This window comes from Pleurodeles waltl, chromosome 1_1, assembly GCF_031143425.1.
Source record: "Pleurodeles waltl isolate 20211129_DDA chromosome 1_1, aPleWal1.hap1.20221129, whole genome shotgun sequence".
In the NCBI taxonomy this organism is placed as follows: domain Eukaryota; kingdom Metazoa; phylum Chordata; class Amphibia; order Caudata; family Salamandridae; genus Pleurodeles; species Pleurodeles waltl.
Window position 1 is genome coordinate 52,499,567 of NC_090436.1, and position 16,673 is coordinate 52,516,239.

Genomic DNA, 16,673 nt, shown 5'->3' on the forward strand with positions numbered 1-16,673 from the left:
CATAATCCATATATGCAGAAGTGTGGAGTTACCTGCACTGTAATGCAATTCTTGAATATAAAAAAGTTACTTTCCTTTGGTAATGTGTGTTCGGATAGATGCAATAGCTCGCTCCCCGCCCCTCCACAGGCCCCACACTGAGTTTGCAAAATTGCAAATAGCAACAGGCTACCACTAGCACTTTGTGAAACCTTCTTACATTACAACCACGCTTTACAGCTTTACCGGACGTGAGATATGGTATGCAAAGAAAGTGGCATATGAGCCAGTGACATGCGTTCCAAACGGTCGTCAGGGGCTTAGGACAAAGAGTACAGACCTCAAAAACTGTGTAATCCGCACTTGATGTACATGATCTTGTGGATCGCCTCCAATTCCCCTCATGTACAGTGCTTCGCTGCTTCCAAGCTAGGTTTGCCATATATAAGTACCTGCACATACAGCCATACAGTGCATCTGTGAACAAAGACTGCATTAGGTAGCATCATATTTACCTAGAGACCATAAGCAGATAGAGTGCAGGTTTGTCACCAAAAGAGATGAGCAGCAGGACCCTCAGGGCTTAACGCAAGAAGACATTCGAACAGACAATTCCACAACACTCAAACAGAGAAGAGTAAAACACTGAGAAAACCACGTCTTGTGGAGGACTGAAAAAAAGGACCGACTCACATGGGCGCGCTTGGCACCTTGCATGAATTCTACATGTCATTGCCTATGAAACCAGTTTGTGACGTCAGATGGCACCACCAACGATCGAACATTACCCAGAAAACGCCCAGATCCAGTTGGGCTCAGGTATCGAATAGAAAGATTTATCAATAAAGAAACAAAAACACAAACACTCCTCTTTTCTTCTTATTCAATACCTGGGATCACTAAACATAGATTTTGTTGCTGGCTTCATACACCAGGTTCCGCCATAATAAATGTGAAACTGCTCTTGCTATGATGGATAACCTACCTGAATGCACCTCCATAGGTTTCAGACACTCTAATGCAAAGGACCAACGCTATACATTATAAATCAAACGTATCATACAAACGTTACTCAATAAACATTGTGGTACATTCATTTTTATTGAAAGATCTTAAATAAGCTTTATATATTACTAGCAATATTCTTTTTTGTAGCATTTAAAAAACAACAAAAAGGTTTGCGTTCACCAGTGCATTATATCATTTTTTTTTTTTTTTTTACAGATTCCATTTTTTTTCCATTTTCAAGAAACTTTATTTACAACTTTTAGAATTAAAGAAAACAAACCAGCAGCCATATTGGAAAAGGGTCAAACCTTATTTGTCTTTGTGGATTGCCTCAAATTACCTCTTGTCTGCCTCAGACAATGATGGGTCTTTTTAAGCCAGGAAGGGCTCCGATTGTCCGCTGGCACTCATTGACCACGGTGCACTTATCCATCAGTTTGTTACTGTACACATACTGGATTAACTTGCATTACCTCCATCTAAACGTCATGTATTAGCGATAGACCTAGCATGTTTCCCAATATTTCTAGAATACTTTTTAACCAATGCAAGATGCCACAACATTAAAAAACATGAAACACTTTGAATAGTTCCCTCTAGGGCATGAGTAGTGTGCCACTTAGACTTTTATGCGAAAGAGAAATAAATATAATAAAACATATAAAAAAAACACAGACATTATCTTGGTAGGTTAAACAAACACCAAAGAGTGAAAGGATAAGAACACCTCAAAAACAGATCACATTCACTTGATCAAAAATTATGCTATATTGGGTCTTTTTTTAGGGGCTCCTCCAAGGAGCTGAAAGTATTTTCTGGACTCAGTTACACATTTCTCGACCGTGAATCAGCCTGTTGTCTAGAGTCTGTAATAATGCTGCTCATTCAATGGGAATTCCAACAGGGGCCCTGCCTTAAACTGCAAAGACATATTTTGCTATGACATGTATTTATTTGACAATGCAGGCAGTAAGCTAAAGGGTACCACCTAAGCATGGTAATTCACCATTCAAGAGAAACAAGCGCACTGTTTACAGGTACCCATGAAGGGACAAAATGGGGGTTCCCAAGCAAAGAAAGGAATTGCTTGCTGGTACTAGACTAATACGAGAGAACCAGTGAGACTGGGTTGGCTCCTTAGGTTTCCCTAGTTGAGAACTCACTCCAATGTGCTGAGTTTCATTTCCAGTAGAAGCTACTGTGCTCCAGCCAACTGCAAGCCACAGTTATTACCCAAGAGGACGAGGAGTCAGTGTCAAGGATGCTGCAGTCTTTACTCACTATGAATGTAATGACCGGTGTACGGAGGGCCGGCTGTGGACCTCGATTCATAGCAGGTGCAGCAGGCCATCCTCTGCCTTTGAGGCACATCCTGATGGTCTTTGTTGTCAACAGCAGGCTTGTCTTCTTAACAAGAAAATGTGAGGGATGAAGGTACATTTGGAGTGGTTCTCCTTTAGTACCTAGTACGGGTTGCTATGGACATGCAATGCGCTTACAGATCCTAATTTCAACATCTAGAACCAATCATCTAGAGAAATTTTCTTAACAGCGCATTCAATCTCTACGTCATCTTATGAAGCATCCCTTCCATGTTTTCCATCCCTTCCAGGCACATCATTTAAGCAATGCATGCAGCCATGGTACACCTGTACGGCTACAAATGCCTCACTTGGACACAGCGGATAAAAACAATTGGGCACAGTTGTCAAAACAGTGTGAGTGGTAAATGCTCAATTTCTAGCCCCTTGCTAACAAGTGGTCGATGTTCGCACAGTCTCCACCACTCAGTGACAGCACTTACTGCACCACACAACAGATTCACAAACCCACGTTCAAGATCTAGGAAGTGAGCAATTCTGTACAGTCCTCTGCAAATTCCCTCGATCCATCCACACGCCTCCATACTACAGCAAGTGAAATCAATGCAACTATTAGGGTATCACATTGGCATGTTGCACCGACTAAACAATGGAGCAAGCGTGGTTGTGAGCACACTGCATCTCAGTCTCCAGTGAGAAATACTAGAGGTGGCACTGCACATGTGTGCATTCAGCCGGTACAGCATTGAATGTACCACATGATTACAGACGATGGTGGTAAGCAGGATTGTGGCACACAATGCTGATGCAGCAGTAATGTGGGTGAATATTGTGGTTATCCTTGTGGCATGCCCTTCCAAGATCAGCAAGGTTCACACCCTTGACACAAGATGCAGACAGGCATCAGAGGAGGCAGCAGCTACTGTAAGGGTGCACATTAGCAGAGCACCTCCTGGATACCCAATACAAACATATATTATTATTGTAATGTATTACCTTCTGTTTAGTGATTGCTCCCCACATTCCTTCTTTGGAAGCGGAAAGATACAAATATCAGTTTTAACCGGAAAGAAGCCTAGATCCGACTCGTCTGGACTGTGATGAAAACTTGTCCCATTTTTTGTGTGTAATTGCTAATAATGGTCGCACAAACGACTGGAACTCTACTTATTTCAAACCTTACCACTGAATACCCAAATGGAACAGTACATAACCCTGGTATCTCATCAGCTTAGTGCAGTCTCATGAGAAGCCCACATGATGTTCCCCCACACCCCTGATCAACCTGACAACACACACGTGGAAGACGTCACACATACTGCGATGCTCTGAGTGCACGTGCAAAAGGGAATACACCAATCAGGAATACGTCAGGCTTGGAAACAGGCAGTGATATCTGGCAGGCAGGTGGTAATTGTAACATTCAAGTGCTCTGTGGGGTGTACACCCTACCATCTAGTGATGCAGCAGAACAAAATCAGAGTAATAGTGTGGACAGCGGAGGAGCCCCAACATCTGTAAAGTTACAACAACAAACCCTAATGTGAGCTAGCCAGAGAACAGCGAGCGAAGGGCTGGTCATTTAAACCAAGGACACCGCTCGGGTGAAGGGCTACCTGGGTGCCAGTGAGAGGCAAGCACGAAAGCAGTGTCTAGGGACCGTGAAACTACAAGGGCATGTGGTCCTGGGCCTATGGCAGAAAGCCTAACTGTGGGCCAGCCAGGTTCTATCCCCTGACTTAATTTTTTTGTTGATTTATGGTGGAATAAGTAATGTGCTCCCTGAAAGGTCTCCTGTGATTGACCCTGTAGTGTGCTGTGCTCGTTCATAAGAAAAGGAGAGACAAGAGACAAGGACTGTGCGAGACACACAACAAACGAGTGAGAAAGCAAAACACAAAAGTTTCCTTAACCGCCTAGGTCTAGTGCTACTACCATGAATCTCTACAAAGTTAGAAACCGGTTGTGCTTTTTTTGTTATCCTGGGATTGAGTTCATTTTCCAGTAAATCTAATGTGTTATGAAGAGGTCATTTCAGAATTCTCATAACTTTCTTCAACTAAATAGAAAACAGTGGCAAACAGTTTATTAACTCTTCTACCTTTGGGATTTTTCACCTCCTTGATGAGATCACCCAGCACCAAGGCTGAAACCACAGCAGGTCAGTAACACTCGTGTCCTCCACCGGACATGGGCAAAACACCATTTTACAGTCATCTGAGGAATTAGTAAAGTACATTTTGTTTTCATAAAAAAGGAAAGCAGGTCATTCGCCTTTCAGGAATGAAAAGCAACACCTCAAACACTGGGAGAGGCAGCAAAACAGAAGTACCATGTGCCAGCAGATATTTCTTCTGCGTTGGACCACCTCTCCATCTTTGGCTTCACCCTCTAGAGACCCTTCCTACTCACAACAAAAGTATCTTCTAGTAAGGCTGCCACATCATTTTGTCTGTTCCCTTCCATTAAAGAAAAATAAATCTCAAGCAGAAGGTGGTCACTGCACAGCCACTCTCCCTAGGACTGAGCCTCAGGCAGCTTCAGACTGGATTCTGCAAGGGGCCTGGTGGCTTTGGAGTCCAGACTCTTGTCCGTGCAGATCAGACTCTTGGACTCACAGTTTAGGTTCTGGTACCGGGAAGGGTTGGGAGAGGGCCGGTGACACACAGACATGAAGCTGAAGCTGCCCAGGCAGCAGCCCGGGCACGTGATGACCTCGTCTTGGTCCAGCACGGAGGACGAGGCGTTGAGGGGGACTGTGCTGGAGTTCTCCGTCCGCTCAAATACTACTGAATTGGGGATGCTGATTTCTGAGAAGCTACAATCCAGCCCGCCAACGCCCGGCCTCGGGTAGGGGAAGCCACCCCACTTATGTGGTTTGCTGACAATGACATTGTTATTGTTGTACATCAATCCATTGGGAGGAACAACCTCTGGCTGCCACCGATTGGTGGCAGAGGAAGAAGTTGTGATAAACGCTCCATTTGTGAGAGACTGCAATGGACCGTCCAAGAAAACGCTGCCCTCCACACTGTCCGGGCTGCTGGAGCAGTCCATTGGTTCCACATCTGCCAGTCCCCTGGGAGTCATGGAGTCCTCAGCTGTCTCAAAAGAGCCGGAGTCTAGGAAGCTTCCAGTTTCAAAGTGCAAGCCCTCTTCATCCTGGCGTCCACTGCGTGGAGGGAGGGTCTGCTGCCAGGCGCTACCCTTTGGTGGTCCAGGCTCGAATAATAGATTTGCCTTTCGAGGAAGCTCGGGAGAGGATGGCAGTGAGTGGCACCTTCGAGGAGTGAAGTTCGGCTGGGAGAAGTCACACTGTGTTTCCACCATAGGCTCTGGGGTCACCGGACTGCTGATCTGGTAGGACGGAGGCTGGGGCAGGTCAAAGGTCAGCGAAATCACTGATTTGCTGGGTGTATCAAACAGTTTAATCCTGCCACCCTTCAGATCTTCTCGTTGGGAGAAAGGGTTGAAGCGTGCTGGGGTGTCGGTGTTCATCCCAGCGCCCCGGTACGGGTACCCCATCCGTAAGAGGGCTGGCGACTTCGGAGGGAACATGTCGGACTGGCTTCGGGACAGGCGCTGGTCAGGCTGCAAGTGTGGAGAGCACAGGTTGCTTTTCCATTTATGACCAACCGGTGTCCCCTCGTTGTTGGTTTCATCTGTTCAGAAAGAAAGCAAATAAAAATCAATTCAGAAAGTATTTCGATAAATCGTTCATCTATTGTAAGATCTTACAAATATTAAGAAATGTTTCAAGGCAGTAAACCCCTGGTGTCTGTGCATGGAAACATCAGACAGACACTTATTGTGCTCTTATTAGTGGAACATTTAGCTGGAGTCCATGCCCCTAATGCCCCTGAAATGAACTGGCAGATGATGACCTGGCTGACAGTGGGACAGATGTTGTAGGAAAGCAGTCAGTAAACTGCAGAAGGCCAGGGGGCACCGTTACCAGCAGACGGCGGTCTGCCTTGGCTCTTTTCTAAGTGTTGAGTAATAAAGTGAGGAAGATTAATAATTCTGTCAGACATCACTGACTTTCAATGACGGGTCCTCTCTAATTTTAGTTAGCAGATGTTAAGTTCTACGAGGACATCAAACTGAAAGACAAACGAAAACTAAATGTTTACAAATGAGCTGATGGATCTGCAGGTATGGAGGAAACACTCTGGTCAATATTTATGGCACTGGCTTTAAAAATCATAGTTCAATGTAATATTGCTTATTGATAGCCATTAAAAAAATAAGAATAAAAGTTGTTTTTTTCTAAACAGAAGAATATGACATTCTTTCAAAACATGTATATCCTTGATTCGCCCACAAACCTCGCGCACAAAGGATACCCCCTTCCTATCCCCGGTGTAGAACTTATTTAGCACGGAGGTCCAGCACACAGTCACTAGGGGCAAACAAAATCACTTAATGAAATTTTTTAAAAATAAGGCTCTACGGTCTCCCAAAGTGACAAGAGTGACGACAGTCAGGAAGTCAAAGATAAAACTATATACTCTTTCCTTTCACTTCCTGTTTTTGCTACTGGGTGTGAGTAGTGCAGCTTAGCTCGGAGGGCCCTGGAAGGAGGGTGGGCGGAGTCAAAGAAAGCAAAAACAGACTGCGCTGACCCATTCAACGGCTTGGTGTGTGAGGAGGATGCTCAGGGGGCTGGTGTGTGTGTGACCACTGACGGAGTGCACGCGCTGTCCTGTACAACCAAGTCCTGCAGCCCCTGCTTCAGTAGCCGTGAAGTCCCCAAACTCCCTACTACCACTAACCCGAGCAGAAGTGGGACAAGAACGAGGTTCGTTCATTTTCCCACATGGACCTCCTGTTGGGTCTTCATGGTAACTGCAGGGAGGAGACTGAATAGTGCTCACTCAGTGACCCTTCTTGTCACCTGCCCCCTTTCAGCACCCCCACCTTACGCTGCCCAGGGATGTACTCTTGCTAGATTGTTATGAGTTTTAAGAGATCACCTGCTCATGAGAGGAAAAGAAGCGTGAACCAATAGGAGGCAGCGAGGTTTCCTTGATCAATGGCCTCTTCTATATGTAGCAATGATCATTTTAAAGTACTCCCTGATTATCAGGTGTGGTTCCTGAGCATCATTATTGAGCAATAAAATACTTACGTAGCCTCCTAAAATTCCATGTGCCCTCCATAATGTTAGAGATTATTAGAAGCCCATTCCCAAGCACCAACACACATTCATCTTAGTAAAAGAGAAGAGAGATTGTAATGAAAGCAGTGAAGAGACGAGAAGGACCCAAGCATCTCTAGAAGATACAAACAATGGAGATCCATTTTCAAAGTTGAGGCCTTTTTGTCATCACTCAGTAGCACAGGGACTTCTGTTCATTCAGATGCTTGGAGAATTAGTAATAAGGAGTGAGAACCTTTAGAAAGCATTGTATCCCAGCACCAGTCACTACACTCTGCACCAAGAAGTATGGTGCCTACTTAAGGTAGAGCTCTAAACCTAACACACAGACACAAGGAAGGCTGAAAATTGCCTCCACTTGAGGGTTTGCATTTTTCTGGCAGCTCACCGTGGGCAGGGATTACTGTAAGAGTGTAGAAGACACAAGAGGATGCTAGTGGGATGTGTGGTGGTGGGGGGCAGATGTGTCTGGTGAGTGAATAGAATTTGTAGAGTGCTCTATTACCCCCAAGGAGGTGTCCTAGCACCAATGAACGCTGGAATGCAAGACAATGTGTAGTGAAGATGCGAAACATCAGGTTTTCTAGTGTTATCCCAAGCTAGAATGATTAGACAGATTTCTTCGAGAAAGGGGAAGATCATTTCAGTATTTGGTGGTCTAATAATTAAAAGAGTGAGCACTGATCCTTTTTTTGTAATTAGGAGGAACAGCCTAAGAGGAGTGGAGTCTAGCTGGGAGGTAAGGCTAAACCGTGCGCTAGATGAAACCGAGTCCTTTTCAGGTAACATGTCAGATACACTGAAAACTGAAGACGTTTAAAAATGGCCAACCAGTTCTGGGTGACAGGGTGATCGGTGGTGGATGAACAGGTCGATAAACCAATTACAAGCTGAGCCTCTGAGTTTTGAATCAGCTACAGATAGTCCAACAGCACCAGACACAGAGTTTCCATAATCCAATCTAGAGAGAATGTTGGATTTCACTGGGATTTTGCGCAGTCCCAAAGAAGGCAAGGAAGCATCTTCCAATGAAGGATGAGACTTTTAAACTTCCTGGTTAAGGGAGAAAGTCAGGTCAAAGAAGACTCCCAGGTTTCTCATAAACTCACAGTAAAGAGCAACAGTTCCAGTCTTTGAAGCCACCAATCAGGAGCCTCCAAAAATGATGAACTCTGTGCTGTTTCGATTAAGCTTGAGGGGATTCTCTCTCATCCAGGAGGTGGCAGGAGACAGGGACTAACAGAGATTATTCTGGAGATGCACTATGCCTTTGTTGAAAAGACAATCTGGGTGCTGTCCGAGAAGGACACAAGTAAGATCCACATTTTTTAATCAGAGCGTCAGAGGGCACGATGTAGAGACCGAAGAAAGTAGGGATCGAGGAAATACTCGAATTGTAAGTTGGTTAGCAAAAGTACTGGCAAAAGTAACAGGAACAGGACCCCCTGGCTGGCCCACATCCTTCTTTTCCACTACCTATGACAGGGTGTTCCCTCCAGGCTTGTAGCCGGGAGCTGGTCAGTCAGTGTTTGATCGGACAGATTGTTAAGCTTCGGTATCACATCTGGCAGAAGTAATATATTTTACCTTCTATTTCTCACGTGTGATAGGCACAGAAAAGCTGAGCTTAACTCATACCCACTCCACTTAGGAATGGGTTAACCTGAGAGTTGGTTGGATCCATGGCTCTGCTGGTGATGAACGATGAGGCCATCTCTTCCCTTGTCACTTCATTGCGCAGGGTGACTTCCACGTCCGCCCCTACCATCGAGCATCACCCAGGAAGGGAGCGAGGTCGCTCCACATCACCCACGGGGAGCGCAGGGGTTCAAGGCTTACATCTGGGAAGGGATTCAGAAATCTCTCCTCTATAGATGGGAAGACTGAGCATGGAGAGACCTTATTGCTATATGCACTTTGCATGGCGACGTTAATGACTGGACAGAGCTTGTGAGCCAGACAGTGGAGGATTCCAGATGTTCTGTACTTTTTATCAGTTTTGAAAAAAGCAGAAGTCAAAGAGCCTTATGGCTGAAGTATGGACGAAAAACCATATTCCCCCAAGTGTTCAACTAATATTGCTCGACATACTTCCATGGCATCTCTTTACAATCATACAAAAAACTTTCTTTTTTATTAACGGCCCTTTTCATTAGAGATTGTTACTTTCCGCGGCCACTGAAACTCACCAAGGAAGCAGTTCCGGCAGCCCCCCGGCAGAATGCAATTCTATTCAGCACCAGAACCATTGTCACCCATGTGCACCGCATTTCCGTTCATTCATCCATTCATTCTCATTTGTCTCACCTGCAGGAGTGGGTGGGGAGCTGTGTTCACCTCTTCAGTGCCTCTTGTTGTGCAGGGTCCATCAGACCAGTGTCAAGGACACCTAAGGGACTTCTGAGGTGTGGCTGGGAGGAGGCTGCTGTGATAAGACAGCTTAGGAGGGGCCACGATCACCGCACTCAGGGAAGAGGCTACGTTTAAAAGATAAGTAATGCCAAACAGGGTGTGAAACTCGCTTAGAAAACTGATCTACCACCGAGTGTAGCGATTCCACAGCAAACTGGAACATGACCCAGAGGAGGTGGCGGTACCTAGGTCGGGAGGCAGACAGAAATAATCTTTCTCACATCCTCTTCTTCGTCAATAAAGATCCCAGAGGACTTGAGTTTAAGGTCCCGGGTTCTCCTGCACCTCTTCCTCGTCCAGTATTTTCGGGGGCAGCTTATCTTGCACATTAATTGGAGATAGTTGCAGCAGAAATGTTTTGTGGCTGGTACAAGACATAGATGAAGGAGAAGAAACAGAACTGGCAGTGGACAAGGATGTGATGGACAATGAGGCCCTTGGCGGCTTTGCTTTCCTGACCATGGAATAGGGAGATTTAGGGATCAACAAGTAGACAGTAGAGAACTGGAGACCGGTCAATGAAGCCCCATCAACAAGAACCCGGCAGACGACGAAGGCGCTAACAGCGCAGTAGCCGAAGGAGGGTCTTTAACAAGCGGTGGCAGTCGTTGCGCCAGGATCTCACAGACTACGACGTCCCTGCCGATGAGGCGGTTATCAAGGGCAAAGACATTTAGCTTTAAACGCATTAGGCTGTTTGATGCCTTTCTGAGGAACCCCTGACTTTAACAAGGAAGGGTGCTCTGAAAAGAGGGTTTGAAGTTCCCGGGCAGAGATCTGGAGCAGGTCAGTGTTTTCTTGGGAATCATTTAAATGTTTGAATCCACTTGTCACACTGAGCAGCCACAAAAAAGCCACACGTATTGCCAGCCTTGGCACAGCTACTGGAAGGCAGAGAAACACAAGCTTTGTCCTTGCCTGCGGCCCAGAGATGGGTCCTGAAGAAGCCCTACAAGCCGCGGTTGGGAGCGGGAGGACCCCGGGCCGAAGACCACCATGGTGGGAGTAGGTGAGAAGCTGCAGCAGTTGTCACGCTTGTCCAGACTCAGTCAAACAAAGCAGGGTCACAATGTGAGGTATGGACTTCCAGAGGGACTGGAGCTTTAATCCTCCCAGCTCTCTGGCTACCCGGCAGACCCACAGAATGAGCTGGCGAGATGGACCAACGCTGCCACCTTAAACCTATGTTCAATACGGATGTAAGAATGTACTGGGGATTCCTAAACTTCAAAGCATTTCAGTTTATGAAGATCTAATGTTGGACAATTTATTGTGCCTTACCTATCAGTTTTACAACCTAACTTCATTAAGGAAACGTGGAGCATAAATTATTTACAGTTAAAGCAATTCATTTTAGAAGTCGATTTAGGATTGACAGACTTATTTTCTGATGGCTCCCATTCTTCTATAGGGTACTGATTAATCTTAATTTACCCTTATCAGTTGCCACAGCAGTAGTGATCTCCTCGCCTGCATCACTGATTCCGAGGTCTCGGTCTCCACCCTCCGTATAGCGCTCCAGGATCACTTCCAAACGCTGGACAATGTCACAGAATGAGGGTCGTGCTTTCTGGTCCATCTGGGATGGGGGAAATCAGAACAGATGAAATAATGTAGTCATTTTTCAAATAGGTACAATGCATTTAATTCGGCTTCATTAATCACTCTGAGATTAATTTTACTTGATTATTATCAGAGCGATTAACATCGGAAACCTTTAAATTGTTTTTTTTCTCCCAACACCCTTGGGACATCTGTTTCAGAAATCTCGAGTTTAATGTCACAATTCTCTTTGTAAATTGTTTTAATACATTTAATTAACCAGGTCAGCCCGCTGCCACTCCATCCCTTCACATTCATACCTCGAGTTTTCTTCTCCATTTTTTTTTTTTTAACTAAATCCTTGCAGTTTTTCCTTCCACCTGCCAAATCAATGTTCTTATTTTCAACCTTACCACTACTCTTTAGGTTTCATGTGCACAGCGCTTGCGCTGTGCTTGTAAAAACTATTGTATGTAATATAAATGTGAAAAAAGAGCTTCCATCCCGCCCCCTCCTTGCCACTTATTTTTCCTCCGTTTCTATTGGCTGTCACACTATTTTCTTGCATCTACCAATGCTTGTTCTTTCTGTGTTCTTCTCATCAGCGTCCCATTGCCGAAGTACTCCTGTTCATCTGCTGTTTACTTTTCGGCATGTAGTTCACCTCCTTCACCCCTGTCCTCCTACCCCTCTCTGTGGAGTTGTGAACTTCTGCCCACCCTACGTGGGGTCACCCTCCCACCTTGCGTTGTTCTCTTCCTTCTTTTGCTGGCAGTAAACGCCTGATGCAGAAAAACAAGTGCCAGCGAGGACAGGCTTTTATTGTGTTGTGTACCGGAGCCAGAGGGGAGAGGCTTTTATTGTGTTGTGTACCTGAGCCAGAGGGGAGAGGCTTTTATTGTGTTTAGTACCGGAGCCAGAGGGGACAGGCTTTTATTGTGTTGTGTACCTGAGCCAGAGGGGAGAGGCTTTTATTGTGTTTAGTACCGGAGCCAGAGGGGACAGGCTTTTATTGTGTTGTGTACCGGAGCCAGAGGGGACAGGCTTTTATTGTGTTTAGTACCGGAGCCAGAGGGGACAGGCTTTTATTGTGTTGTGTACCGGAGCCAGAGGGGAGAGGCTTTTATTGTGTTGTGTACCGGAGCCAGAGGGGACAGGCTTTTATTGTGTTTAGTACCGGAGCCAGAGGGGAGAGGCTTTTATTGTGTTGTGTACCGGAGCCAGAGGGGACAGGCTTTTATTGTGTTGTGTACCGGAGCCAGAGGGGAGAGGCTTTTATTGTGTTTAGTACCGGAGCCAGAGGGGAGAGGCTTTTATTGTGTTTAGTACCGGAGCCAGAGGGAAGAGGCTTTTATTGTGTTTGTTGTTTTATACAGAGCGAAGCCGACCCGAAGGTACTGGAGCACTTTGCATGAGCACCAGTTTCATACTTGCATCACACAGGGACCCAGAGGCGTTTATTTTGTTTATTGTTTTATACAGCGCGAAGTTGACGCGGAGGTATCTGAGCGCTTTGCATGAGCACCAATCGCTTACTTGCATTATCATTGTGTGATAAACGTGCAAAATAAAATATCTCAGTGCGGACACATTCATGTATAAGCCTGGGTATTGGTGGTTTCATTTTTAAATATCGGTCAGAGAATTGTGACTCAGGTAACGACCAAAGAGCTTTAAATGTAGCGTTTCACGAGAAGCACATTACAGTGCTGAAGCATGCCCGAGCCCCTTGCCCCCTCAGTGATAAGGGGCATGTTAAAGAAGGGTGCTCGTGAGCCCCGAAGGACCTCCGCTGCTTCTAGCACTGCTTCGGAATCAGTGCTGCCTACATTTCACAACCCCTGAAAAATCTTCTCATTTGCGTTTTGCCAATCTAGGAAGATGATGAAATTGAACTCCGGGCCGAGCTTTTAAGTTCCTGTGGGTGGTATTCTGTGCATTATGTGATTTGAGGGTTCAGTAACTAGTGGCATATGTTCACTAGAACCCGCATGTCTGCATATTGTAAGCAGCCGCGCCTCGTCCGTGTTATCGCAGGATGGCATTCTTGTTGTCCATGGTTATCCCTGTTTAAATGAGGATATTTAGGGTCGGGCTGGCTTATAGGGCAAGCATCTCCGTGGCATCTCCCGAGTGTCTGAATCCATCTCATAGTGATTTATATCTTTAAATGCTTTTCCAGTTTCACCAGGCCTCTTCTGTGATACGTTCCAAGTAACGTAATCACACTTGCCAGATGTGCACAGAAATCCCAGTGAGCTTTTAAAACTTTGGTCAGGTTCTCATGAGGGTGTGTTGATTCAAGACAGCGCCACAAGGGTCCGGACTTTTTCCGCCCTTTAACGGATCTTCCCATAGCTGCGCCCATTTCAAGCGTACTTGTCAGGTGCAAGTTTTTTCCTCTTTGACCTCCGCCCTTTACCTAATCTTCCTGCTTTATAGTACCACCAGTAATAACGCAATATATTGCCTTTCTCAATAAACAAATCTTGACACTTTAACACTGCTTCAGACACTTATATTGCACAACTGCTCACCAACTGCTACTACAACTTACAACAAAAACAGCTTATTATTAATCACCTAGGCGAAACCTAATGCATTTACCAATGCTTGTTTATGTTTTACGCGATTATCCTTCATTCCTATTCCCCAATACTTGCCTATGCCTTTTCTCTTTTTCATTTGCAGTGTTCTTACCCGAAGGTGTTGAGATCCTGGGGTGCATGCCCTGTCAAAACATATCAATCTCTTCCCAGTGATGGGGTCAAGGGCAGAGTTGAAGAGACTGTAATACAGTATCCCTCTCTGGACATCCAAGCCTTTATTGCCACTTACCTCTACTCAAAGGCTGCAGCAAAACAAACTCATCCAAATATGTTTTCTAGCTCTCTCTGCACAGCCTCTGCTCTTTCAGTGCACTTTATTCTCAGTCACCAAAACATACCATCGTATTCTATGCACACCTGCAGTGTTCACCAACATCTCTAACGGAGGTTACTTCTCCAGGAGTATTCAAGGCTAGTGATCCAGAACTATTATACCTAATGCTGTTTTGCTGCAGATACTCATGGGATTGCTTGAACCTCCAAGGTAACAAGATGCCAAGAGATGCGGAGGCCAAATGAGAATTTTACACCTGATTTCAAGGCCAGATGTGTAGGCTGCTAAATGCCCAATGGACTCCTCGCTGCTGTCCACTATCTCAGGGCGACCAGATGTGGACAGAGCTTATTCTGTCACTAAGCACCTGCAATGAGGGAACTTCCCTTTCCAGCACTTCTGTTACCAGGCCGGGCGAAGGGGCTGCACTCAGGATGGAGGTCAGAGGACTAAGGGAAAGAAGGTATGGAGGAGAAGCGCTGCTATAAAGGCCTAGAAGAACAGAACACTATGGAGGTTTTCAGAGGTTTGACACCAATCAACACATCAACACACCATGAAGGTTGTATGACGTAACCACACAATTGCCTTAACAACTAATTCCTTTTCAACAACGCCAGGACGACAAATGCGTCTTTACAAATACCTTTTTTTTTCTTTTTCTTTTTAGCACACATACGCCTTTACCACGAACACGAAAGTATTTCACAGGTAACTGTAAACCTTTTTTTTATACATGTATAATGGATCTATATTTTCCTGTAAAATACTTATATTTTAGAAGTTATTAACCAACCCCATAACCAATACCCACCCTAAACCCTAAAAATGACGTTGCCACCCAAAGAACCATACCCACCCTAAACCCTAAAATGACCTTGCCACCCAAAAAACCATACCCACCCTAAACCCTAAAATGCCCTTGCCACCCAAAAAACCATACCCACCCTAAACCCTAAAAACGCCCTTGTCGCCCAAAAACCTTAACCAACCTAAACCCTAAAAATGCCCTTGCCACCCCGAAACTTGTAACCACCCTAAACCCTGAAAATACCGCTGCCACCTAAAAACTCCTACCCACCCTAAACCCTGAAAATTCCCTTGCCACCCGAAAAACACACAAAAAAAGAGGCCACGTCATTCTGCAAGCACACGTGAGCCAGGTGCGAACACCTACACAACGCAGCGGGCAGCTGCGTAAAGCATCTTTTTTTTATTTTTATTTTTTTACTTAAACTGTGCCGCACAGCATCGGGGATGCTGTGAGAGTGGATAAGGACCATTAGCAATGGCAACAGTTCACCAAGGCGAGACCTATTGGATTTGTAATGCTCGTCTCCCCCTCCCACCCCCCCTACCCTGCAGTACCTCCTAAGCGACCATGCGCCCCCTCCCCACAAGGGCCACACGAGGGGGTCGTTGGTGCCACTGGAGGGTACGGCCCGGTCACACTTACATTGCAACAGTCGAAAGCCAGCCGCAGGAAGGAAGGCGGACAGTCGGCGTTCACCATGTTCTGAAAGGTCTGAAAATCCAGGCCAAAATCCTGTGGGACAAGGGAGGAGGAAGCAGATCGGTCAGTGGGCACAAAGTACTGAAACACTCTACAGCTCTGTCGGTGCACAAGTGGAGTTAGCGCGCAGAGTAAACCTCACAGTGCTAAGAAGGATCCCTGCAGCTGTGCTGGCTGTTCACCAGCAGGTGGCGATAAAGTCATGCCAGTGCTCTCAGTTGAGACCCGCAGCATCACCTCTTCTCACAGCATCATATGACGGGGAATGGGGGGTGTGAGGGGCGTGAAATCCATCTCCGGCTCGGATCCTCGCGTTTACACTTCTAATGCACATGTATGCTGCCTTTAGAGCCCTATGCACGGGAAGGGATCGCGAATAAACAGACACTAGCAATGCCAATAGGTATGTGGTTAATATACTAAGGGATGCAAACGCAGGAATGTGCAAATGCAGTCAGGGTACACTAACATAAAAAGCCACACCTAAGGCCTCTGCGGCATACTTCCATAATGTCAGAGTGATAATTGATACAGCTGCTTCTAGCTTTGTCTAGAAATGCTATTACTTCTACCTGTCAATACAAGCATTGGCAAAGCCAATAGGTTAAAAAAAAAAAGGTTGTGTAAAAACGCTATTAGCACATTGAAGGCAGAACATTTGCTTTGAAAGGGCCATGCAGTGAAAACAAAATCCAGGTCTTATTCCTAAAGTTGTGTCCATCAACAATCATCGTTATTAAGGGTTCCAGAATGTCCCGTAGTTTAATGAGTGCGGAATAGATTTTAAAAACCTTCTGCAAAAGCATTTACTGAGTAGCCCCTTCAACGCGACACGCTTGAACAAGTGTTATTG

General features: G+C 45.7%; 1 protein-coding gene across 3 annotated transcripts in view; it reads right to left on the minus strand.

Moving 5' to 3' along the window:
• Nucleotides 1-1,061: 1,061 nt before the first annotated feature.
• The window catches only part of LOC138261608 (dual specificity testis-specific protein kinase 1-like), a 377,555-nt gene continuing 361,943 nt past the window's right edge, over nt 1,062-16,673 (minus strand). For all 3 annotated transcript variants that reach the window (XM_069210760.1, XM_069210858.1, XM_069210947.1), the window contains 3 exons: nt 15,764-15,853; nt 11,317-11,461; nt 1,062-5,971 (listed from right to left, as the gene is read on the minus strand). In XM_069210760.1, coding sequence (XP_069066861.1) covers nt 4,827-5,971; nt 11,317-11,461; nt 15,764-15,853 — 1,380 coding nt within the window. In that variant the 3' untranslated portion in view covers nt 1,062-4,826. The remainder of the gene's footprint in view (nt 5,972-11,316; nt 11,462-15,763; nt 15,854-16,673) is intronic.